The 26,716-nt window shown below is 43.0% G+C and overlaps 1 protein-coding gene across 2 annotated transcripts; it reads left to right on the forward strand.

Moving 5' to 3' along the window:
* Nucleotides 1–1,734: 1,734 nt before the first annotated feature.
* Nucleotides 1,735–25,517, forward strand: optn (optineurin). 2 transcript variants are annotated; one of them, XM_033040194.1, is made up of 16 exons: nt 1,735–1,854; nt 3,230–3,380; nt 5,959–6,140; nt 6,578–6,769; nt 7,708–7,781; nt 10,129–10,260; nt 14,284–14,430; nt 14,927–14,934; nt 15,452–15,569; nt 16,546–16,716; nt 18,419–18,512; nt 19,629–19,763; nt 21,135–21,287; nt 22,013–22,155; nt 23,232–23,320; nt 24,668–25,517. In XM_033040194.1, exons 2-16 carry the CDS (start codon nt 3,245–3,247, stop codon nt 24,787–24,789), a joined length of 1,896 nt encoding a protein of 631 aa, XP_032896085.1. In that variant the 5' UTR covers nt 1,735–1,854; nt 3,230–3,244; the 3' UTR covers nt 24,790–25,517. The 2 variants fall into 2 exon arrangements, with proteins under 2 accessions (XP_032896085.1, XP_032896086.1); XM_033040195.1 differs by lacking the exon at nt 14,927–14,934 and having other exon boundaries at nt 14,284–14,431; nt 15,454–15,569; nt 19,629–19,769.
* The last annotated feature ends 1,199 nt before the right edge of the window (nt 25,518–26,716 follow it).

A 26,716-nucleotide genomic window follows, 5' to 3' on the forward strand; every position in this document is an offset into this window, starting at 1 on the left:
AGGAAGACTGACTGAACTTTGTTGCCTTCCAGCACAGTGAAGAATGCTGATTCCACTGTGGTGGATGTTCATGTTATATTCTAATGTGTATTGTGCTCTTTTTGATTGTGTGGCTGCATGGTAAATCAAACTCCACTGTACCTTAATTGGTGCATGTGGCAATAAATGTGAACTTGAGCTCGAACATAATACACATCATGTTTCAGTTCCACTTCAGCTGGGGTCCGTGTGAATTAAGACGTATTGAAACATAGAAAATAGGTGCAGGAGTAGGCCATTCGGCCCTTCGAGCCTGCACCGCCATTCAATATGATCATGGCTGATCATCCAACTCAGTATCCTTTACCTGCCTTCTCTCCATACCCCCTGATCCCTTTAGCCACAAGGGCCACATCTAACTCCCTCTTAAATATAGCCAATGAACTGTGGCCTCAACTACCTTCTGTGGCAGAGAATTCCACAGATTCACCACTCTCTGTGTGAAAAATGTTTTTCTCATCTCGGTCCTAAAGACTTCCCCCTTATCCTTAAACTGTGACCCCTTGTTCTGGACTTCCCCAACATCGGGAACAATCTTCCTGCATCTAGCCTGTCCAACCCCTTAAGAATTTTGTAAGTTTCTATAAGATCCCCCCTCAATCTTCTAAATTCTAGCGAGTACAAGCCGAGTCTATCCAGTCTTTCTTCATATGAAAGTCCTGCCATCCCAGGAATCAGTCTGCTATAAGCAGACATTTGGTGTTAATTGGCGACAACAGATTGGGGAACAAACTGAAAGCATATGACAGATGAGGAATGAGTGTGCAGGAGTGCACAAGACGTATACATACTGAAAACAGGTGCACTGTCTTGGGAGCTGGCGGGCCGGACAACACGGCAAGTTGGAGTGGCAGCCTGGGCTGTGACCCCAACCCTAGTGTAGAAGCTCCACAGGGGAAGAGTGATGTCCGCCGGAGCCATGGTGGTGGTCGACTCGAATCGATAGTCAGAGGCAAACTCTTGTGTCTACAAAAAAGCTGGAGAAACTCAGCGGGTGCAGCAGCATCTATGGAGCGAAGGAAATAGGTAACGTTTCGTGCCGAAACCCTTCCGGGTTTCGGCCCGAAACGTTGCCTATTTCCAGAAGAATTTCAGCCCGAAACGTCGCCTATTTCCTTCGCTCCATAGAAGCTGCTGCACCCGCTGAGTTTCTCCAGCTTTTCTGTGAACCTTCGATTTTCCAGCATCTGCAGTTTCTTCTTGTAAACTCTTGTGTCTGTTCCCTGTGTGTGCTTGTGGCTCCACCTCCTCATGTGGCTCCACCTCCTCCTGTGGCTCCACCTCCTCCTGTGGCTCCACCTCCTCATGTGGCTCCACCTCCTCCTGTGGCTCCACCTCCTCATGTGGCCCCACCTCCTCATGTGGCCCCACCTCCTCATGTGGCTCCACCTCCTCATGTGGCTCCACCTCCTCATGTGGCTCCACCTCCTCCTGTGGCTCCTCCTCCTTCACCAAGATGGCGGCCGAGCGGCTTCAGGGCTGGGGCTGCGGGGGACACGTGACTCATCCCCTCCCCCACCACGGGGACACGTGACTCCTCCCCGCCCACCGCGGGGACACGTGACTCCTCCCCTCCCCCACCGCGGGGACATGTGACTCCTCCCCGCCCACCACGGGAACACGTGACTCCTCCCCTCCCCCCCACCGCGGGGACACGTGACTCCTCCCCTCCCCCCACCACGGGGACACGTGACTCCTCCCCCCACCACGGGGGACACGTGACTCCTCCCCTCCCCCCACCACCGGACGCGCCTACGCAGACGGCGGCGGACGACGACGACGACGACGGCAGGAGGTCAGTGGAGGGGCATGAGTGTGAGTGAGTGATAGAGGTGGAAACGGAGTTCGGAGGGAGGGTGAGGGAGGGTGAGGGGGGTGGGAGTGGGAGCCTCGGGGTGGGAGCCGGGGAAGATTGAGGGCCCCGGGGTGAATGACAGGACAGGGGGTTGGTAATGGAGCCGGGGGGTGGGATGTCGGTGGCAGCCAGGCCCAGGGTAGGGAGGAGATGCGGTGGGACCGGGCCCCGGGGGAAGGGAGGGGAGAAAGATGCCGGGGAGATGCGGGGTTCCCGAGGGGAGTGGGGTGGAGGTAGACACGGGCCCAGAGAGAGAGGAGGGAGGGAGAGGTGTCTCAGACCCCGGGGAGTGGGGGAATTCCTGGGGGTGGGTTGAGGGGGGGGGGGGGGAGGGTACCGGTGACAAGGGCGTGTGTGTGTGGGGGGTGGGGAGGAAGGAAGGAGGGTACCGGAGACAAGGCGTGTGTGTGTGTGTGTGTGTGTGGGGGGTGGGGAGGAAGGAAGGAGGGTACCGGAGACAAGGCGTGTGTGGGTGGGTCGTCGGTCGGGCTTGGTGATGGGGTCCAGGGGGAGGAGAGGTTGGGTTTTCTCGGATTCAAGGTTTGCGCAACATACAAGTGAAAACGAAAGTGAAAGGCCGGGCCCAGAGTTGTTGTTTACTTTCTGTCCCCTCCCCTCCACGGCCGCACTTCACACCCTCGTCTTCTTGGTTTCTTGGTCCTCCAAAATATTCCAATTGGAATTTAAACTGGAGGTGGTGGAGGGATGACTTAAGCCAAAAAGGGTTTTTGGGAAGAAAGAGCTACTTTAAATTTAATTGTATCTGGTTGGGTAAGGTGATGATTATTCCATGCTATAATTGTGCATTTCTTTTATCATTTAATCTGCCTTTCTCCTGTACCCTGATCCTTCAAAAAACAACCCCTGCCCGAGCTGAATCGGAGTGTCCGCTGCCCGGACCCCTGAAGCTCATCTCAGCCTGTGCTCATCTCTACATCTGTGCTGAATCATTGCTGATACTGTCGGTAAAGCTGTACAGTTTGCACTTGCTTGCAGGGAACTGCAGGTGCTGGACAGATGACTGAGTTACCCCAGTGTTTAAGAAGGAACGAAACGTTGCCTATTTCCTTCGCTCCATAGATGCTGCTGCACTTGCTGAGTTTCTCCAGCACTTTTGTCTACACTCAGTTACCCCAGCAATTTTGTGTCTTCAAATTAGTTCACACAGTGTTTTAATCCAGTTGTAACTCATTTAATAGACAATATATTCTTAAACTGTGTGGCCCCAGTTCTGGACTCCCCCAACATCGGGAACATGTTTCCTGCCTCTAGCGTGTCCAAACCCTTATATAATAATCTTATATGTTTCTATTTATTGAGCGTTTCTTTCCAGAGTGATTGGAAACAAGGATGACCACGAACCAGACCCAGAGCTTGCACGCTGTGAATGGTATTGGGAATGGTCCCCACTCACTGGACGCTTATACCCCTGAGGAAACACTGAAGCAAATGGAAGAACTGATTAAGGAGAACAATGAGTTAAAAGGTACGTTTGCATTTGTGGAACTTGAGGCTGTTATAAATGTAGACCTTACTATGCCCTCCATTTGCAAACTTGTACTTTAATCTGGGCAAAACACACAGTGCTTTGGATGAACTCAGAGGATCAACCAGGAGGATTCTACTACTGGGAGAGTCTCAGACTAGAGGATACAGCCTCAGAATAAAAGAAAGTACCTTTTAGCATGGCGATGAGGAGGAATTTATTTAGCCAGATGGTGGTGAATCTGTGTAATTCATTGCTACAGTCGGTGGAGGCCAAGTCATTGGGTATATTTAAGGCAGAGATTGATAGGTTCTTGATTAGGGTGGGTGTCAAAAGCTACAGGGAGAAGGCAGGAGAATGGGGTTGAGAGGGAAAGAGACTCAATGGGCTAAATGGCCTGATTCTGCTCCTCTGTCTTATGGTCATCTGTGGAGGGAATGGGCAGACGATGTTTTGAGTTTGAATGGCTCATTGAATTATACAAAAAAAATTTTTAAAGATTGTTTGATTGCTTGGTGAATGATTTATGAACTTGAGCTGTCTTGCTATTCTGGCAATGAACACATAATTCTCAATTTTATTTCCTGGTCTGATAGTTTTTTTAAATCACTTTAAATTTAAATACAGTAAAGGTTTGGTTATTGGTGTTTCATTAACTGGGCACTCGGGGCGTGCAGTCCAAAGGGTTAACGGGAGATCGGCATTTGCTGCATAACCAAACTTTTACTAGGATCTACCTACCTGCAATCCGCCTACATTTTAATTGTCTCTATCCATTAAAATTCACTCAAACAGGTAGATGGATAGGAAAGGTTTGGAGAAATGCGGGCAAATAGGATTAATTTAGATGGGGCATGTTAGTCAGCATGGACAAGTTGAAACAAAGACTTGTTTCGTTACTGTATGACTCTGCCTTTAGTTTGTGAAGGCTGTTGGAATTATTTTATTTATATGAGAAGATGAAACAAGTAATGTAAATCCTCTAGCACTTGGTTTAATGTCAGGTGCAGTTTTTCTAAAGAGCAGGATTGTTCCTATTAGGTAGTTTAAATACAGCTGCTGTTCAATGTGTACAAAGCAAAATCTGCATAAAATATTAAATGTAATTTGTGGCATCATATGAAAGATACACATTGAGGATTAATTTATCTTGAGACATTAACAATGCAATACAGATAGCAATTGTCAACCTTGACCACACAGTTTCTCCAGATTACAGATGACCCGATTTATGGAAATCCAGCTTCATGTAAATTATCCCATTTGCTTCTTAAAGCATTTTATTAGAATGCTAGTGATATTCGTAATGACTAACTATAGTATATATTTCATTAATCTAATTATGGGTTGTGTTAGAGTGAATATTTGAATTGAATGAATTATTTTAAATGTAGAACAATATGATTGGGATATAGAACACCGATAGAGAAATCCGCATGCAAACAATTCTCAGCAATTGATTGCATGGTTTTCCTTTATTGTAAGATAAAAATGTTCCGAAACTCCTTTTTGGCAATAGTGTAGAACATTTTGTAAATTAGATCTCTCCATTCAGGCGTACCAACATCGAGGTATAAGCATGTAATGCAGTTCCAAACTACATGACTTTGTACCTGATGTTTACCGTTAATAAACAATAGCTGTGGTTCTTAGTTGATAAAGATGAGTGTGATCGGTTATGTTTGTGTGTGTAAATCCATTTGCAAAACTCCCAAGATTGAACAGGCTGGGAGAATGTATTGCTCTTGAATGTGGAATGGCGTTTATGCATAACATGTGCAATGCTCAATTTGTCCTAATTAGTAATTAGGATGTTAGGCATCAGTGAAGAAATCGGTTGTATGGAGCAGAGTTTTCTTATCTTTGAAAAATATTCTTTCTGAGATCGTACCAGCTGCTGCTCTGTAGAACTTCCTGCTGTGAAGAAACCCAAGAAGGATCAGTTTGCTTTGTAGTTCTACATGAGACATTGAGGATTATTGGGGAATACAGTATAATTTAACCACAGGCACAACAGAAGGTTGAGGACCAAAGTTCGTTTATTGGACAAGGTCAATGACATGCTCAGATTTGATTTTGTAGTTTTAACATGTTTTATTACTTTAATGCCCCCTCCTGCTATAAATATAGGAATCTAACTTTCCATCTCACTGACTCAGTCTGAAGAAAGGTCACCTATTCCTTTTCTCCAGAGATGCTGTCTGACGATGCTGAGTTACTCCACCTTTTTGAGTTTATTTTCATTGGCATATGGCCACAATTTCTTGTAAATCTTTGAACTCTGGCATCCACGAGGATACCTTTAACTACCCTTTTTACATCAGTTAGATTTGACAATCTTGGACCGTTCTAAAATACTGCATTCTTATTTATATGAAATTTGAAGAGGATTTGAAAAGAAATTGTGTAGGACTCGATGCCAGTTTAAAAAAAAAAATCTGAACTAATTGGAATGCGCAACAGAAGTCTGGGCCAATTTGTTCACAATTATGAATCAGGTCATTTCTCTAGGGAACATTTTTCTAATAAGATTTAATAAATATTGTTGAATCAAATTACTGGTGATATATGTCCTCAGAAGCCATTAAACAAACTAACCATGCCATGAAGGAACGATATGAAGAACTTGCAACTTGGCGTGAGAAACAGAGAGAAGAACGGGAGTATATCCAGAAAAAGTTTGAGGAAGCCAAAAGCAAATTAATGGCCGTGACTGCAGAGAATGAAGCACTGAAGAAAATGCAACCTCAAAATACACAGGTATACAGAATGGAAATGTAAAGTTTACAATTATGCTGGAAATTAACAGTCGGTCAAGCGGCATCTGTGAAGAGAACAACGAGTCTTTAACTTAAAGCGTTTACGAGACAAGGCTTTTATCAAAATAGACGCACCATTTACCCGTTCTCTTTCCACAAACTATGGCTGACTTGAGTTTGTCTTGCATTTTCTGTTTATATTTCAGAATAACTCAAAATAATGAATTCAATAACATGTAAAAAAAAACGTGGCTTAAAATTTTACTTTGCCTTGTGGAAGGATTAGACTTTGGGCACAATAACTCCTGATTACATATGTTTTTATGTTGGAGGAACTCAACGGGTCAATGGAGGGAATGGTCTGGTGACATGTTGGGTTCTTGTACATAGGGATTTATCAGGTGGTAACTTTAACATGTATTGTTGTTGCTCTCTCAGGGAATGTCCAAAGGTGACTTGTTCAATGCTGGTGTGACCCCAACTCTGGTGGAACAAGATGTTCAACAACTGAAAGGACAAATTCACAGATTGCAGACAGAAAAGGCTGACTTGGTGGCCATGAATTCAGAGCTCCTTGTGAAGCTGGGTGCAGCATCATCAGAGGATTCCTTTGTTGAAATTCGAATGGTGGTAGGTGGAAAAACCTGTACGGAAGCACAGTGCATCTTCATTCCTAAAGTTACAAAACAGCAAGAACCTGTTTGTTTAGGTTTATTACTGTCAAGTGGTACAGTGAAAAGCATGCAATCCAATCAGATAATACTATACATACATATATGCACGTCAAACTCAAGTACAACAGGTAGAGCAAAGGGGAAGATACAGAGTGCAGAATATAGTTCTCAGCATTGTAGCGCATCAGTTCCACAGACAAAGTCCAATGTCCGCAATGGGGTAGAGGTGAATCGGACAGTACCCTAGCTTATGGAAGGACCGACCAGAAGACTGATGACAGAGGGGAAGAAGCTGTTCCTGAGTCTGGTGGTGTGCGCTTTCAAGCTTCTGTACCTTCTGCCGGACGGGAGCGGGGAGAAGAAGGAATGACAAGATAGGAACAAATCTTTTGACCCTTATAGCCTGCAGCGTCATTCAATAAGATAATGGCTGATACAGTCTTGGCCTGAACATCACTGTTCCTCCCCAGCTTATGAAGGCTTGTGTATTGTCCGTGCATGCAAGTGATGGTTTGGGAGGCCGGGCGGGTGCCTGTCCACTTTGCCACTGAGTTTGGAAGTAGAGCACAAATACCATGAGCTGAGGAACCAGGATACTTCATTTAAATGGAGCCTCTGTGACATTTATTTTTAAAGCACAACTTGCCAGGTATCCAGGTGGGTGTGGCAGCCGAGTTATTCCCACTGACCATACAAGATGGTGCTGAGCTGATCTAAGAATAGTCTGGCCCAATAGAAAAGCATGACTTTTCTCATATTACAGGTTTTTGGAAAATGTTAACATCAGGTTTCAGTTCTAGAAAATGCTACAGAGGAGCGTTTTGTGATTAAACTTTGTTTTCCCCACAACAGCTTACGTCTTAATGTAATTAACCTTGATTTTATGTTCTTCAGGAGGCAATGGAAAACGCAGAGTTAAAACCAAAGGAATTGGAGTGCCAGGGTGCAAACAGTCCTGCGAATTATAAGTACGTTATTTATGCTTCATTGCAAATGTAGTGAGGACGGCCCAGTGGCACACATTAGTAGAGCTGCTGCCTCACTGCTCCAGTAATCCTGATATCTGTTATTGTCTGTGACATCCGTGTGAGTTTACTCCTGCCACTCATGTTAGATTCACTGACCTATAATTACCTGGCTTATACCTGCTGTTTTTCTTGAGCAAAGGTACACATTTTGCAGACCTCCATTAATCTGACACTTCTGGCTACTGACACTAATAGGCCAAGCAAAAGAGTCCTGGTGTGTAGGCGACCATCTGAGGGGACAATTTTAATTTGTTTTTAAAAAGATTAGTTGAAATCAATGGTTGGTGTGGACTCGGTGAGCTGAAGTGTTCATTTACATGCTGTAGGATTTGAAATAAAAATGTTTACTATACAGACTTTTAATTGCTATACATTTTTGGATTAATCAATATTGCAATCTGCAACGTTAATCCATATGGAATTGTTCAAACATGCTTGATTGGAAATTGTCATTCTCAGTGTCCTGCTTGCATGCAATTATTGTTATTGCAAAGCCCATGCCAACCAGCAATTCCCCACACACTAACACTATCCTGCACACACTAGGGACAATTTATATTTATACCAAGCCAAATTAACATACAAAACTGCACGTCTTTGGAGTGTGGGAGGAAACCGAAGATCTGGGAGAAAACCCACGCAGGTCACAGGGAGAAATTACAAACTCCGTACAGACAGCACCCTTAGTCAGGATCGACCCTGGGTCTCTGGCGCTGTGAGGCAGCAACTCTACCGCTGCGCCACCATACAGTGCAGCACTGAATAAAACCGTGACTGCTGTCAACATTACGTTCCAAAATGGACCTCCCCTGCTCTATCTGAAATCAGTAAAGATGGAGCAGTCTGGTAGTGATCTGAGAAGTGTCGGAAGGAACTGCAGATGCTGGTTTACACCGAATAGAGACGCAAAGTGCTGGAGTAACTTAGCGGGATAGGCAGCATCTCTGGAGAAAAGGAATGGGTGACATTTTGGGTCGAGACCCTTCTTCAGACTGAGAGGCTGAGCCCCCTCTTTGATGACCCTCAGACTATTCTTGAACGGACTTTACTGACTTTACCTTGCACTAAACATTATTCCCTTATCATGTATCTGTACCCTGTAAATGGCTCGATTCTAATCATGTGTTGTCTTTCCGCTGACTGGAAAGCACGCAACAGAAGCTTTTCACTGTACCTCGGTACACGTGACAATAAACTAAACTAGGTAAACGAGCCAAGGAGAGCAACAACTACTTTTGCCAAAGTATCTGATGCTAAATAGTCTCGGCGGTTTGGTCCATAAGGGCACTGCATTTGAAGCAATGCATACCATGTGCCTGCCATGGAAGTTCACTTAGTGCATGCTTGTGGGATTTGTGCCTTAAAATGATTCAACTATTTCTAACTAGGTGTCCTGTTGGCAGTATAGAAACATAGAAATTAGGTGCAGGAGTAGGCCATTCGGCCCTTCGAGCCTGCACCGCCATTCAATATGATCATGGCTGATCATCCAACTCAGTATCCCGTACCTGCCTTCTCTCCATACCCTCTGATCCCCTTAGCCACAAGGGCCACATCTAACTCCCTCTTAAATATAGCCAATGAACTGGCCTCGACTACCCTCTGTGGCAGGGAGTTCCAGAGATTCACCACTCTCTGTGTGAAAAAAGTTCTTCTCATCTCGGTTTTAAAGGATTTCCCCCTTATCCTTAAGCTGTGACCCCTTGTCCTGGACTTCCCCAACATCGGGAGCAATCTTCCTGCATCTAATTTTCATTGGTTGTACGAGTATCCCCTTCGTCCATTCATTATAGGTTGACTTGAATGAATGAATGAATAAATATTTTATTGTCACAGTGAAATTCTTTTCTGTTAGAGGAATCATTGATTCATTGGCCTTCACTCTTGACACTGATCCCATCGGGCCAAAATAAAACAGTTGTTGACCGTGTCTGATGAAGGGTCTCGACCTGAAACGTCACCTATTCCTTCTCTCCAGAGATGCTGCCTGACCCGCTGAGTTACTCCAGCATTTTGTGTCTATCTTCAGTTGTCGACATTGATGTTGTATGGCTGTACATAGAGCTGAATCATAAATACTGAGCCTCGGCCTTTGGGGAAGGAGGGGGGTAAAATTAAAGTTAAATCTTTAACAAATCTGTTTTTGTTTTGCAAGTTATATTTGAGTAATTTACTTGCCGTGCAAGAATCATTAAGAGAATGATATTTGATGTGCGAAAGGAAAATTTTAGTGACTGTTGCAACTAAACAAAAGTAACATTTGATTTTTACTGCATGGTCAAAACAGGTCAAAAACTCATGACAGTGGTGAAAAATGTCTGTCAGAGGAGTTAACCGTCAGACAACTGCTTAACTTGTTGAGGGACAAGACTCTGAAATTGGAAAGCCTTGAACATGAGCTTCAGACGTACAAGGAAAGGTAAACATAGAAACATAGAAATTAGGTGCAGGAGTAGGCCATTCGGCCCTTCGAGCCTGCACCGCCATTCAATATGATCATGGCTGATCATCCAACTCAGTATCCCGTACCTGCCTTCTCTCCATACCCTCTGATCCCCTTAGCCACAAGGGCCACATCTAACTCCCTCTTAAATATAGCCAATGAACTGGCCTCGACTACCCTCTGTGGCAGAGAGTTCCAGAGATTCACCACTCTCTGTGTGAAAAAAGTTCTTCTCATTTCGGTTTTAAAGGATTTCCCCCTTATCCTTAAGCTGTGACCCCTTGTCCTGGACTTCGCCAACATCGGGAGCAATCTTCCTGCATCTAGCCTGTCCAACCCCTTAAGAATTTTGTAAGTTTCTATAAGATCTCCTCTCAATCTCCTAAATTCTAGAGAGTATAAACCAAGTCTATCCAGTCTTTCTTCATAAGACAGTCCTGACATCCCAGGAATCAGTCTGGCGAACCTTCTCTGCACTCCCTCTATGGCAATAATGTCCTTCCTCAGATTTGGAGACCAAAACTGTACGCAATTCTCCAGGTGTGGTCTCACCAAGACCCTGTACAACTGCAGTAGAAATGAAAGCTAACATACCATTCGCTTTCTTCACTGCCTGCTGCACCTGCATGCCCACTTTCAATGACTGGTGTATCATGACACCCAGGTCTCGCTGCATCTCCCCTTTTCCTAGTCGGCCACCATTTAGATAATAGTCTGCTTTCCTGTTTTTGCCACCAAAATGGATAACCTCACATTTATCCACATTATACTGCATCTGCCAAACATTTGCCCACTCACCCAGCCTATCCAAGTCACCTTGCAGTCTCCTAGCATCCTCCTCACAGCTAACACTGCCCCCCAACTTAGTGTCATCCGCAAACTTGGAGATATTGCCTTCAATTCCCTCATCCAGATCATTAATATATATTGTAAATAGCTGGGGTCCCAGCACTGAGCCTTGCGGTACCCCACTAGTCACTGCCTGCCATTGTGAAAAGGACCCGTTTACTCCTACTCTTTGCTTCCTGTTTGCCAGCCAGTTCTCTATCCACATCAATACTGAACCCCCAATGCCGTGTGCTTTAAGTTTGTATACTAATCTCTTATGTGGGACCTTGTCGAAAGCCTTCTGGAAGTCCAGATACACCACATCCACTGGTTCTCCCCTATCCACGCTACTAGTTACATCCTCGAAAAATTCTATAAGATTCGTCAGACATGATTTACCTTTTGTAAATCCATGCTGACTTTGTCCAATGATTTCACCACTTTCCAAATGTGCTGCTATCCCATCTTTAATAACTGACTCTAGCAGTTTCCCCACTACCGATGTTAGACTAACTGGTCTGTAATTCCCCGTTTTCTCTCTCCCTCCCTTATTAAAAAGTGGGGTTACGTTTGCTACCCGCCAATCCTCAGGAACTACTCCACAATCTAAAGAGTTTTGAAAGATTATTACTAATGCATCCACTATTTCTGGAGCTACTTCCTTAAGTACTCTGGGATGCAGCCTATCTGGCCCTGGGGATTTATCGGCCTTTAATCCATTCAATTTACCCAACACCACTTCCCGGCTAACCTGGATTTCACTCAATTCCTCCAACTCCTTTGACCCGCGGTCCCCTGCTATTTCCGGCAGATTATTTATGTCTTCCTTAGTGAAGACGGAACCAAAGTAGTTATTCAATTGGTCCGCCATATCCTTGTTCCCCATGATCAACTCACCTGTTTCTGACTGCAAGGGACCTACATTTGTTTTAACTAATCTCTTTCTTTTCACATATTTATAAAAACTTTTGCAGTCAGTTTTTATGTTCCCTGCCAGTTTTCTTTCATAATCTATTTTTCCTTTCCTAATTAAGCCCTTTGTCCTCCTCTGTTGGTCTCTGAATTTCTCCCAGTCCTACGGTATGCTGCTTTTTCTGGCTAAATTGTACGCATCATCCTTCGCTTTGATACTATCCCTGATTTCCCTTGTTATCCACGGATGCACTACTTTTCCTGATTTATTCTTTTGCCAAACTGGGATGAACAATTTTTGTAGTTCATCCATGCAGTCTTTAAATGTCTTCCATTGCATATCCACCGTCATCCCTTTTAGAATTAATTGCCAGTCAATCTTGGCCAATTCACGTCTCATACCCTCTAAGTTACCTTTCTTTAAGTTCAGAACCATTGTTTCTGAATTAACAATGTCACTCTCCATCCTAATGAAGAACTCAACCATATTATGGTCACTCTTGCCCAAGGGGGCACGTACAACAAGACTGCTAACTAACCCTTCCTCATTACTCAATACCCAGTCTAAAATAGCCTGCTCTCTCGTTGGTTCCTCTACATGTTGATTTAGATAACTATCCCGCATACATTCCAAAAAATCCTCTTCCTCAGCACCCCTGCCAATTTGATTCACCCAATCTATATGTAGATTGAAGTCACCCATTATAACGGTTTTGCCTTTGTCGCACGCATTTCTAATTTCCTGTTTGATACCATCTCCAACTTCACTACTACTGTTAGGTGGCCTGTACACAACACCCACCAGCGTTTTCTGCCCCTTAGTGTTTCGCAGCTCTACCCATACCGATTCCACATCCTCCAAACTAATGTCCTTCCTTTCCATTGCGTTAATCTCCTCTCTAATCAGCACTCTCTAAAGTGCTTCAGTTCTGTGTGTGTTGCCATTTAACCAAGATATTGAGTACTTCTTTATTTCAAAGCCTAACGCTTGTGAAAATTGCAAGTATACGGTAAAGTGACCTCCAGATTCAGGGACACTTTCTTATCTGAAGAAGGGCTTCGGCCCGAAACGTTGCCTATTTCCTTCGCTCCATAGATGCTGCCGCACCCGCTGAGTTTCTCCAGCACTTTTGTCTACCTTTGATTTTCCAGCATCTGCAGTTCCTTCTTGAACACTTTCTTTCCAGCTGTTATCGGGCAATTGTGCCATCCTATCACCAACTAGAGAGCGGTCCTGACCTCCCATTCACCTCATTGGAGACACAAGGACTCTCTTTAATCAGACTTTACTGGACTTTATATTGTACTAAACGTTACTCCCTTAATCCTGCATGACCATAATAAACTAAACTAAATTCATATTCCGCATCAGCTTACAGACCTGGATATCATTGTGAACAATCACTAAAAATGTGAGTTACAACAAGCAATTATGAAGGCAAATGTGTTTTCATTCTAGTGGATTTAAATACAAAAATAAAGACCTCTTTGTGGAATTATATATGGTACTGTTGAGCACCTGGAATGGTGTGACGGTCTGGTCTCCCTATCAAAGATTGCAACAAAGATTCATCATGATCTTTATTAGGCTTAGAGATATTGGACAATTAAGAAAAGTTAAACAAACTGGGCCTGCATGCTCCAGAGTTTGGAAGAATGATTGGTAATCTCATTGAAACATATAACATTGTTAAAAGTTTCTAAAATCTTTGTCCTTGAGGTCTGCTGCTGCTGCTGCTGCTGTGCTGTTTTATGTATAATCCTGGACACCTAGTCATGAGCTGTAGCAGCCAGGCCTTGAAAATTGTAAACCCCATTCTTTTGATTCTGCTGATTAGAATGAAAAAGTTACATTGATTTTTTAATTTTACTTTGTTTTAATGTTGCTATTCATACACTAGTCAAAGTAAAATTAAAAAAACGAATGTTTTATTAAATGTTCTATTTTTTTACATCTGTGATGTGCAGAGTATAATTTCACAAGTCTTACAAAGCCACGCAAAGTTTGACAGGAGGCAAAGCAACACCATTAGGTGTGCAGACCTATCCATGCCCTACCAGAGACCTTGCTATAGCTTGCTGCCTGAATCTCTGTCTGAATGGACTTGTGTTCAGATGAGGGTAGTCATTGAGAGACAATACATTGCCCTGGATATACGCTGAATTAATCACGATTCAGTCTCGTCTTTGTGTCATCGTGTAACATAAATGTTGATAATACTCCATGATAAATACAATACCACCTCCAACATTTTGTAGGATTTGCGAACTCTCCAAAGTTCCTGAAACAGCTGATGGTGCGACACAGAGTGAGGAAAGTGTAGGAGAACCGTCTTCGTCCGATGTCAACCAGGAATCCGAATTAATGCTCGTTGATGTAAAGGAAGAGGATATTGAAATGACTACAGTAAAGGTACGCGATACTTCAAACATATAATAAATAATGATTAATATTTACCTGTTGAATTTGAAACTATTATACATTTATAAACTATTATGCATAAATGCTAAAGCCAGAGGGGGGGGTCTCAGTGGTACAGCTAGTAAAGCTGCTGCCTCGGTGCCAGAGACCCAGTTTCAATCCTGACCTTGGGTGTTGATTGTGTGGAGTTTGCAGGTTCTCCATGTGACTGCAGGGGCTTCCTCTTGCATTCCAAAGATGTGTAGGTTTGTTGTAGTTAATTGGCTGCTGTAGGGAGTGGTTGCGAAAGTGAGATAACATAGAACTTTGAAGGTACACAAAAGGCTGGAGAAACTCAGCGGGTGCAGCAGCATCTATGGAGCGAAGGAAATAGGCAACGTTTCGGGCCGAAACCCTTCTTCAGACTCCATAGAACTTTGATGGTCAGAGTGAACTCAAAGGGCCTGCTTCAATGCTGTATCTATAAAACTAATCAAGAAATTCCGAAATGACTATATAGCATGGCCCAGCAATATCTGTTGTGGAAGTTGTGACTTTACTTTAGACTTTAGAGATACAGCATGGAATCAGACCTTTCAGCCCACCAAGTCCACATCACCACTGATCCTAACACACTGGCTATATCCCACACACTAGGAACAATTTACAATTTTTAGCAAAGCCAACTAATCTACAAACCTGCACATCTTTGGAGTGAGGGAAGAAACTGGACCACCCGGGGAAAACCCACGCGGTCACAGGGAGAACGTACAAACTCCACACAGACAAGCGCCCGTAGGCTGGATCGAACCTGGGTGTCTGGCGCTGTGAGGCAGCAACTCTACCGCTACGCCACCATGCCGCTCAATTTGTATACACATTGTGTTGGCAATATTGTAGCCTACATAATGGTATTGAAGTGATGCGCAAGATAAATTATGCTGATATAATTAATGCGTGACATAATAGCAGTTTGATAATTGCATGCAGTGAATTAGATCATTAATGTTATTTATCTCCAACTGCAGTCTCCAGATGAAGTTGAAGTATTGAAGTCACAAGTGATGGCACTAGTTAAAGACTTACAGGAAGCCCAGATAAAACTAGATGAAGCTGAAGACCTGAAGAAGATTCTACAAGAAAGGTTAAGAAATATACCTTCAACAGTGATAAATTGATAATGGAGAAACTCAATTTTATTAAAAAAAGAAAGGGGTAGAATTGTCAATGGTGAGACTAAGACAATGATTCAGGTTGGAATTGAGAGTTGCATTGTAAGTCCCCTCGTTTATATAGCTACTGAAGCTACACAATAACAACAGTACAGCGAATGAACTGGCCCTTCGGCCCACAATGTGCCAAGACCAATTCTTACCTGCCTGCATGTGATCCATACCCCTCCATTCCCTGCATATCCATGTGCTTATCTAAAAGTCTCTTAAAACACAACTATCCTATTTCCGGATGCACGTTCCAGGGGCCCACCATTCTGTGTGTGTGTAAAAAAAAAAAAAAAACTGTCCCTGCACATCATGAAACCTTGCCCCTCTCACGTTAGAGGTATGCCTTAAGGTCTTTGACATTTTCACCCAGGGGGCAGAATGGTTCTGACTGGGAGGGAAAGGGAGTTTTTCATTATGTCCTGATTGTTATTCGCCCCTCAATCCAATATCACTTTTTATTCTTTGAGTGCAAATCACTTCTATTTTCCTACATTCCTATAAAAGCTACATTCAGCTGATACCACCGGCAAATTTTTTATGGGCGGAAATATTTGTTGAGTTAAGAATTTAAGATTTGTCATATTTTGCATTCTTGTAGCTTGCAAAACGTGATCTTATTTTTCCACCGAAGATGGACACAAAATGCTGGAGTAACTCTGCGGGACAGGCAGCATCTCTGGATAGAAGAAATGGGTGACATTTATGGTCGAGTCCGTCTGAAGAAGGGTCTCGACCTGAAACGTCACCCATTCCTTCTCTCCAGAGATGCTGCCTGTCCCATTTTATGTCGAAGGGCCGAATGGCCTCTTCCTGCACCTATTTTCTATGTGTCTATCTTCGGTGTAAACCAGCGTCCGCAGTTCCTTCCTACACAATATTAATCATGTTCTCTTTCAGATATCTGGAATTGGAACAAAAGCTGGCTGGCGACCAGGTGGTTCTGGAGGAGATGAAGCAGCTTAAATATTCCAATGCAAAATTGAAACTGCAAGTGGAAAGCTTACAATCCGAACAAAAAATTGAGCAGCTAAAATTTACTGAAGAGAAACTGAAATTGGCAGAGGAAAAGTAAGTTTTAATGTTTGGTTTCCTCCAACACACTTATAGTGGCCTTTTAGCTCATCTGAAACTAATTTACTGTAAAGAAAGACTACTGGACGGAGTTGGGATCAGACGTTGTGGCATTACCACAGCCATCGGTTTTCATATTTGAACATTTATTGAGCTTTAAGATGTCCAAACATTGTGCAGTGGGTTGTGAAATGGATGGATTATTAAGCAGCTTAATGCAACTTTCCAACATATCAACCTCCCTTCCACTGACTCCATCTACACCTCACGCTGCCTCGGCAAGGCCAGCAGCATCATCAAGGAACAGTCTCACCCCGGTCACTTCCTCTTCTCCCCTCTCCCGTCGGGCAAGAGGTACAGAAGTGTGAAAACGAACGCACACCTCCAGATTCAGGGACAGTTTCTTCCCAGCTGTTGTGAGGCAACTGAACCATCCTACCACAACCAGAGAGCGTTCATGAACTACTATCTGTCTCATTGGAGACCCTCAGACTATATTTGATAGGACTTTACTGGCTTTACCTTGCACTAAACGTTATTCCCTTATGTGTCTGTACACAGTGACTGGCTCGGTTGTAATCGTGTATTGTCTTTCCACTGGATGGATAGCACACAAGGAAATAGTTTCACTGTACCTTAGTGCACGTGACAATAAACTCAACAGAAACTGAAACATTCATATATGTTGTGTGTCATAGCATTGAGCTGAATATGAATAGCCAGATATTCTGTTCAAGAAGCAGGTTGAAGATTCACCATGGGCAAGGAAGCAGCAGCACCCACTCAAATATTAACATGGGAACTTAAATTTATGCGTGTAATGACGGCGGCATAGCTTGCATGACAAACTCGAACCTGGACTTGAAAGTGCTGGAGTAACTCTGCAAATCTGTAAACCAGCATTTGCAGTTCCCTGGGTCACCTTCAATACTCTGCCCTCGTGTGAGAGGTTGAGCCAACCTGAGAAATATGTATTGGCAACTGTAAAATTAATCCACTTAACTGCTACTTTCAGAATTGAAACGTACTTTGGTCTTTTGTACGTATTGGTCTTTTGTAAGACTATAGACAATAGGTGCAGGAGTAGGCCATTCGGCCCTTCGAGCCAGCACCGCCGTTCAATGTGATCATGGCTGATCATCCCCAATCAGTACCCCGTTCCTGCCTTCTCCCCATATCCCCTGACTCTGCTATCTTTAAGAGCCCTATCTAGCTCTCTCTTGAAAGCATCCAGAGAACCGGCCTCCACCACCCACAGAGGCAGAGAATTCCACAGACTCACCACCGACTGTGAGAAAAAGTGTTTCCTCGTCTCCATTGTAAATGGCTTACTCCTTATTCTTAAACTGTGGCCCCTGGTTCTGGATTCCCCCAACATCGGGAACATGTTTCCTGCCTCTAGTGTGTCCAAGCCCTTAACAATCTCATATGTTTCAATGAGATCACCTCTCATCCTTCTAAACTCCAGAGTGTACAAGCCCAGCTGCTCCATTTCTCTGTTATCTATAGTATAATTTTACTGGATTGTATGCACGTGACAGTAACATATAATCAATTAGAAAATGGGAAGACAATTTATGTGAATTAGTTTAAGTAATATAACATGGGCTTTCTCATCCATTTATATAAAATATTCAAAATCATATCAATTAAATTAACACTTCATGCAGAATGGTAATGCTTTGTTTCTTGGACACAGGAGAAAACTTATGCAGATGCAAGCAGCCTATGATGATATGTTTAAAGATTGCAGCAGCCTTACGAAGACTAATGAAGAAATGAAAACTAAAGAGGTATTTATTATTTGAAAACTAACGTTCCAGCATTGTGGACGTTTTTGAACTCATGACTCTTTTACATTTTCGACAATAATTTTCCAGAATGAGGCCAGAGTAAACCACTAAATGTTACAGTTCAGCAATGTGTTTCTTATCCCACCCATGAAGTGGTATAGTGGCGACGTGCTACGGAAGCTATTGGTTAGATTATGGAATTGTTTACAGATAGTATCAGATTCAGCATTGAAACTATCTAGTGCAGCAGTTGATTCATCGTTCCACTATGAGACCAGTGTATAGTTGCACTGAAATATCTTCAAATTGATTTATTTTCCACAATAGATGATTCATTTTACATTTGCTCAGTTGTCTGTTCTAAACATAGGACATTTTTCAGTTTCGTCTTTTTCAGTTCTGTTCTGGTAAGTGTAGTTTGGGCCGATGGGTAGGCATAAAGCTTTATAGCTATGAACAACACCTTATGGCGTTGAAGATACACAACATGCTGGAGTAACTCGGCGGATCAGGCAGCATCTCTGTAGAAAACGAATTGGTGATGTTTCGGGTCAAAACCCGAGACCAGAAAATATCTGCTTGCGTTGTCATTTTAAGTAAATTATATACTTATATCCCTAGATCCCTCTACAGTACAACACTCCCCACGACTAGACCATTCGCTGTGAAGGTGCTGGCCTGGTTTGACTTGGGAAATTCAAATGATAGTGGACAAGAATTAAGCAATATATGTTTCTCGTCTTAAGCCATGTCATGTTTAAGAAGGATGTGCAGATGCTGGAAAATCGAAGGTAGACAAAAATGCTGGAGAAACTCAGTGGGTGAGGCAGCATCTATGGAGCGAAGGGTCTCGACCCGAAACGTCGCCTTTTTCCTTCGCTCCATAGATGCGGCCTCACCCGCTGAGTTTCTCCAGCATTTTTGACTACCTTAAGCCATGTAATGATCGGTTTAAAGTAATAACACACAAGAAAACAATGAAAATTGAATACCTTCATTGAATCATTGTTTAAATATATTATGTAGTTAACTTGCCACCAAAAATCTTTCTGCCACTTGACCCTAATCTGTTATGTTGAATTTGACTCTTGTGTTGATGTGCTCTATTTTTAACAGAGTACACACATTGAGTCGCTGAATAGACTTGTTACTGAGCTGGATATGGTGAGAAGAACAAAGGAAGAAAACCAGAAAATGATTGATCAGATGGCCCAGACTGTTTTTGAGCAAGCTGATATGTTAAAAATGCAGGTTAGAGTTTGAAGCTTTTTTTGTTTAAACCTAGTTACACTTTTTAAAGTAATATTAAGTAATTTTTTTGTCCCAAGCCGATTTTTGCTAGTGCCAGCCAGGGACTCTGCTCTTAGTAACTAATTAAATCGAATTTTCTTTTTTTCTTAATTGTATATGCAGACCAAGGTCTATAACCATTTAAATGAGGAATACTATAAATAAAACACAACTCGCTGCATTAATTCAGCGGGTCAGGCAGCATCTATGGAGGGAATGGACAGATGGCGTTTTGGGTCAGAACCCTTCTTCAGTGATGGAGTAGGGGAGAGAAAGCAGGAAAAGACAGGTGGGGGCGGGGAAAAAGCCTGGCAAGTGATAGGTGGATGCAGGTAAGGGGTGTAGGAAGGAACTGCATATGCTGGTTTAAATCGAAGGCTGACACAAAATGCTGGAGTAACTCAGCGGGACAGGCAGCATCTCCGGAGAGAAGGAATGGGTGGCATTTCGGGTCGAGACCATTCTTCAGAAGGGGGGGGGGGTGATTGCAGATGGATGGACTAAGTGACAATGACTGTAGGTGAAAAGAAGACAAAAGGGTGTCACGTTAGGAACATAGAAAAATAGGTGCAGGAATAGGTGCAGGAGTATGCCATTCGGCCCTTCGAGTCAGCATGGCTGATGATCTAAATTCGGTATCCCATTCCTGCTTTTTCCCCCATAGCCCTTAATATCTTTAGCCCTAAGAGCTAAATCTAACTCTCTTGAAAACATCCAGTGAATTGGCCTCCACTGCCTTCTGTGGCAGAGAATTCCACACATTCACAACTCTCTGGGTGAAGAAGTTTTTCCTCATCTCAGTCCTAAATATCTTACTCCTTATTCTTAAACTGTGTCCCCTGGTTCTGGTCTCTCCCAACATCGGGAACATTTTTCCTTCAGCCTATCCAATCCTTTAAGAATGTTATATGTTTCTATAAGATTCCCTCTCTTCCTTCTAAATTCCAGTGAATGCACGAAGAGAATTGAAAAGGAGTGTCCACCCCTCTTTTCCAGCTTCCCCCCCCCCCCCCCCCCCCCCACTCCAATGTCTGAAGAAGGGTCCTGACCTGAAACATCATGCGTCCATTCCCTCCACAGATGCTGCCTGACCCGCTGAGTTCCTCCAGCATATTGTGTTTTGTTCAGGGTTGCAGCATCTGCAGTTTCTGCATGTGCAGTGACTCTAAGAATACTAGTTGAATGAATATGTAAATTGTTAAAGTAACAATCAGGATCCGGTGCAGCAGGTTAGTTTTGTTTGTAACTGTGAACGGTAAGTCATTAAAAAAATTGTTTCAATCGTTTTATTAAAATCTGTATTGGTGCTGTGTACCTTGTCCCTTTATTCAGAATGCACAGAATGCCGATTTGGTTGACATTTCTGCGCAGTTGGACATGGCTGAGAAAGCCCTAATGGAGAAGCAGGGCAAGATCGATGCGATGAAGCAGACTATTATAAAACAGGAGGAAGAAATGGAAACTGTGGCTGTCTTCAAAGCACAGGTGAAGTGCAGAACTTTGCGTTAGAAGACTGCTACCATGGTTTTTAGATCGGACAATGAATGATTCTAGTACCTGATGCCAAAGAGAGAGCCCATTACCTGTGAACCAAATGTAGGCTAGAATGTAACACCTCCAGCTTCAAGTAGGGGGAGGGGGGGGGTGTTAACTGTTCGTTAATTTGTGGAAATCTCAGAGGTTTATATCTTCTGCTGGTCAGTTTGTAGCAGTTCGTTAATTTTATCTATGATCAAAAAACAGCAGCAAGCCAGTTGGCCATTGGCATTTAATGTTGCCTCAGTCATAGATACAGCCTGGAAACAGACCCTTGGGCCAATCAAGTTAATGTCTGCCATCAACCACCTATTTTCACAAATCTAATCCAATTTTATTTACTCCATATTGTAATCAGTTCACTCCCCTCCCATTTACCACCACTTACCTACGCAATTTACAGAGGCCAATTATTGCATGTCTTTGGGATGTGTGAGGAAATTGGAGCACCTGGAGGAAACCCATGTGGCCACAGGGAGAACGGGCAAACTCCACACCAACAGCACCCGAGGTCAGGGTCAAGCCCAGGTCTCTGGTGCTGTGAGGCAGCAACTCTACCAGCTGCACCATTGTGCCACTCCTTTAGCCAAAAGAAAATGTTGTTTAACTTCAGTGCCATGATACATAGTCTCTGTTGCAAAGAGTAATTGTAACTCATATATATTTTCCTGCAGGCTGACGTGTACAGTGCAGATTTCCATGCTGAGAGAGCAGCTCGAGAGGCGATCCATACAGAGAAGCAATCTCTGGTTGAACGGTTGGATGAGCTGATGAAGGAAAACATCCAACTGAAGGATGAACTGGACACACTTGGCAGGTATTCAGCTAGACCACGTCCCCGTCGCCATCAATCAGAAATATTCTATCATGAGCCTTCTTCCCTCGGTGTTGACATTGTATAGAAAAATTCTCTAAATTATATTGGATTATCCATAAGGAGCGAAGGAATAGGTGACTAGGGTCTCGACCTGAAACGTCACCTATTCCTTCGCTCCATAGATGCTGCCTCACCTGCAGGAGTAGGCCATTTGGCCCTTCAAGCCAGCACCGCCATTCAATGTGATCATGGCTGATCATCCCCAATCAGTACCCCGTTCCTGCCTTCTCCCCATAATCCCCTGACTCCGCTATCTTTAAGAGCCCTATCTAGCTCCCTCTTGAAAGCATCCAGAGAACCTGCCTCCACCACACTGAGGCAGAGAATTCCACAGACTCACCACTCTCTGTGAGGAAAAAGTGTTTATGTCCATAGGCTCATGCCTATGCTGTACTGTTCTATGTTCTGCCTCATTCAAATTTCAAATTTTTAGATCTTCATCAAGATAAATTTGATTTACCAAATTTAGATGCTCTGAAATGAACTTTTCACTGTCAAAATGTATCAAAAGATAAAACAATAAATTGTAACTTGGTGGCTTCGGCGATAAATTATAGACACACAAATAACCATAACACCTTCTCTCAATTAGATAAAAATTAATATGGCCATGGTGATTTTAAATTGTCAAGATCCCGTGGAGCTTTAAATCTGGGAAAATTGTTAAAAATGTGAAATTCATTGCCACATGGCTTTGGAGGCCAAGTCATTGGATATATTTAAGGTGGAGACTGACGGGTTCTTGATTAGTGCAGATACGGGGAGAAGGTAGGAGAATGGAGAGGGAAAGATAGGTCAGCCATAATTGAATGACGGAGTAGAATCGATGGGCTGAATGGTTTAATTCTGCTCCTGACATAAAAATGTTAAATGTCATTAAATCTGCATTTGTAAGTCTTATTGATTCATGTGGAGTAGGTCTAGGAAAGAACAATTGCCTTTGCTGTAAATTGTATGGTATGTAACCAGCGCTTGTTTCAATGTCATGAAATGTGAGCCATGTTTAAATGTTGCAGGCAGTCTTTGGTGGAACTCCAACGTCGCCATGGGGGTTGTGGACCAGTGGCTGAGAATGATGCAGCATTACAGCAGCAGGGAGCGCGAGGTAAACCTGTTCCTACGTATTACCAAAGAGCTACGTAGATGACAAGTGTTCAAGAGATCATAGTCGCTGCAGCACAGTACTTTATGCGTATAGGTTGTTCATCATTTACACAGACGTGTGGCACTGCAGGAACATAGAAAATAGGTGCAGGAGTAGGCCATTCGGCCCTTCGAGCCTGCACCGCCATTCAATATGATCATGGCTGATCTTCCAAATCAATATCCCATACCTGCCTTCTCTCCATACCTCCTGATCCCTTTAGCCACAAGGGCCACATCTAACTCCCTCTTAAATATAGCCAATGAACTGGCCTCAACTTCCTTCTGTGGCAGAGAATTCCACAGATTCACCACTCTCTGTGTAAAAAATAATTTTCTCATCTCGGTCCTAAAAGACTTCCCTCTTATCCTTAAACTGTGACCCCTTGTTCTGGACTTCCCCAACATCGGGAATAATCTTCCTGCATCTAGCCTGTCCAACCCCTTAAGAATTTTGTAATTTCTATGAGATCCCCCCTCAATCTTCTAAATTCTAGCGTGTTCAAGCCGAGTCTATCCAGTCGAACCTTGTAGCTATGGTTTCCCACTTGAATTAGAGTCATACAGCATGGCAACAGGCCCTTCGGCCCAACCCGTCCATGCCGACCAACAAGCCCCATCTAAAATAGTCCCATTTTATCTTTAGTATAAACCAGCATTTGCAGTTCGTTTCTACACTTGTCATGTGTTAGACAAGGTTGATTCACCACTTATGAAGATATTGTCTTCATTTTCCCAGGTTAGTGACTTGGTGGGGAACCTACAGGTGGCCATTTGCCATTGTTTGTGCGATCCTTCCCCGTGGTTGAGTAGCTTGCTGGTTTTGGAGGAGCTGATGTTTTATAATCGAATATGTAGCTTTCACCCGATATTTTTGGTTTAACATATGAAGATTTAAGAGAGTGATGGAGCAACTCAGCGGGTCAGGCATCATCTGTGGAAGGAATGAATAGGTGACATCTCTCAGAAGGAGGGTGCCATCTGAAGCATTGCCTATCCATGCCTTCCTCAGATGCTGCCTGATCCGCACAGTTTCTCCAGCATTATGTGTTTAATACTCTAGCATCTGCATTCACTTTCACTGTGTCTCGGTACACATGACAATAATAAACCAATACCGACACGAAATGTTGGAGTAACTCAGCGGGTCAGGCAACATCTCCGGAGGGAACTGATCAGACAGATGCTGCCTGACCCGCTGAGTTGCTCCAGCATTTTGTTTTACTCAAGATTCCAGCTTCTGCAGTTCCTTGTGTGTCTGTATGAAGAATTAACATCCTTTTTTTTTCTTTTTTTAATTTACTTGCAGAACCTAGAAATGCTAGTTGGGATCCCCAAGCCCCTCTGCCAGAACATGCTTGCCCAAAGTGTGGTCATATCCTGCCTGACATCGACACCTTACAGATCCACGTCATGGACTGCATCATATAAGTACACGAGAGACTGCGATAGCTATGCACACACGTCACTTGATTCCCTTCTCCTGAGGGATGTGGAAAGAGACAAAGATTTATTAATCTCTTTATTACAGTTATTTTCAAATCATTAAATGTGAAAGTAATTATGTCATGCTATTTTAATATTGTACATTGATATAAGGAGCAATCAGGAAACGTGCCAAAGGAATGTAATACTGCTCGTTAGAATGTCTGCAAATTGAACATAACTATTTTCCTGCAGTTTTGTTAATAGATTTACAACTACTGAAATACTTAAAATACTCTTATTCTTTTCTTAAATCTTTAAGGTTATGTAAAACAAGTCAGCTACATAAAGAATTTCATTTTGTAAGGCTGATTCTGAATTGTATATTAGTCTGCAAATGTTTTAAAATCAGCGATAGTTGCAGTGACTTTGTTGCGAGAGGAGTTACACAGCCCACACTGGCGTATCCACGAGGTAGCGTTTGTTGAGGGCGTGCATCTGGCATTGGATAAAGTACAGCTGGGGTCCGCTGCAGGTGTGGGTGAGGGACACTGGGATATCGTTGTGCTGAACTTCCTGTGGTCAGCCTTGCAATTTGAAGAGTGCATTTAAAAAATCTACTTCAACACGTTGGTGAATGGGCTAATTATGCTCAGTCACAGGGTTTTAAAATAGTGCCTGGCTGTAAAATGGAATGTTTGTAAAGAATAAAAATAAAGAGAATATATCCAGTAGTTGTTGTTTCTTCATTATGTTCTTTTTTTTAAAATATTATATTTTATTAGAAGTAAGTACAATCATATGGCACCAAAGTGCCTAATATATATTTTCATAATACATTTTATGTACAGCTTCTTATTTGTTTTTGTTATAATAAAGAAAGATAAGAATAAGAAAAAGAAATTAGATAGTAAAGGATAGAAAGACGTGAGAGATATAGTGTGTGAAGAAAAAGAAAAAAGACGGATGAGTGAAGAAAGTTGAGGAAAAGAAAATAGGAAAAAGAGGATAAGACATAAAGAAAAGAAGTAAGGAGATCATTGTTTATAATCTTGACCATCCCTCGTCCAGTCCTGAAACAGTTAGCTTTTAGCTTCATTATGTTCAAGAGAGTTTATTGTCATGTGTCCCAGATAGGACAATGAAATTCTTGCTTTGCTTTAGCACACCAGAACATAGGCACGAATACAGAACAGATCAGTGTGTCCATATACCATTGTATAAATATATACACACATGAATAAATAAACTGATCAAGTGCAAATAAACAGATAATGGGCTATTAATGTTCAGTGTTTATTAAACTCCGAGCCGAGTTTAATAGCCTGATGTCTGTGGGGAAGCAGCTATTCCTGAACCTGGTTGTTGCAGTCTTCAGGCTCCTGTACCTTCTACCTGAAGGTAGCGGGGAGATGAGTGTGTGGCCAGGATGGTGTGGGTCCTTGATGATACTGCCAACCTTTTTGAGGCAGCGACTGCGATAGATCCCCTCGATGGAAGGGAGGTCAGAGCCGATGATGGACTGGGCAGTGTTTCCTACTTTTTGTAGTCTTTTTCGCTCCAGGGTGCTCACGTTTCCGAACCAAGCCACGATGCAACCAGTCAGCATGCTCTCTACTGTGCACCTGTACAAGTTAGAGAGAGTCCTCCTTGACATACCGACTCCGTAATCTTCTCAGGAAGTAGAGGCGCTGATGTGCTTTCTTTATGATTGATTGCATCAGTGTTCTCGGACCAGGAAAGATCTTCAGAGATGTGCACGCTCATCACAACTCAGTTCAAATGTAAAGAGTGTTTTATTGTCCCATGTTCTGAAACGGCACAATTAAATTATTACTTGCAGTGCCACAACAGAAAGATAGTACTCTATAACCCAGAATAAACAACAAAATGTTCATGGTGTTGGAAGAAAACGCAACCGCTGGCAAATGCA

Source organism: Amblyraja radiata, chromosome 21 (genome assembly GCF_010909765.2).
Source record: "Amblyraja radiata isolate CabotCenter1 chromosome 21, sAmbRad1.1.pri, whole genome shotgun sequence".
Classification (NCBI taxonomy): Eukaryota; Metazoa; Chordata; class Chondrichthyes; order Rajiformes; family Rajidae; genus Amblyraja; species Amblyraja radiata.

What these genes read in the sequence shown, in the direction of transcription:
- optn (XM_033040194.1), top strand. Translation starts at nt 3,245, where the DNA reads ATGACCACGAACCAGACCCAGAGCTTGCACGCTGTGAATGGTATTGGG. An exon ending in TGCAACCTCAAAATACACAG is followed by an intron (nt 6,141 to 6,577) that starts GTATACAGAATG and finishes TTGCTCTCTCAG; the next exon opens with GGAATGTCCAAAGGTGACTT. An exon ending in AAGAAATGAAAACTAAAGAG is followed by an intron (nt 18,513 to 19,628) that starts GTATTTATTATT and finishes TATTTTTAACAG; the next exon opens with AGTACACACATTGAGTCGCT.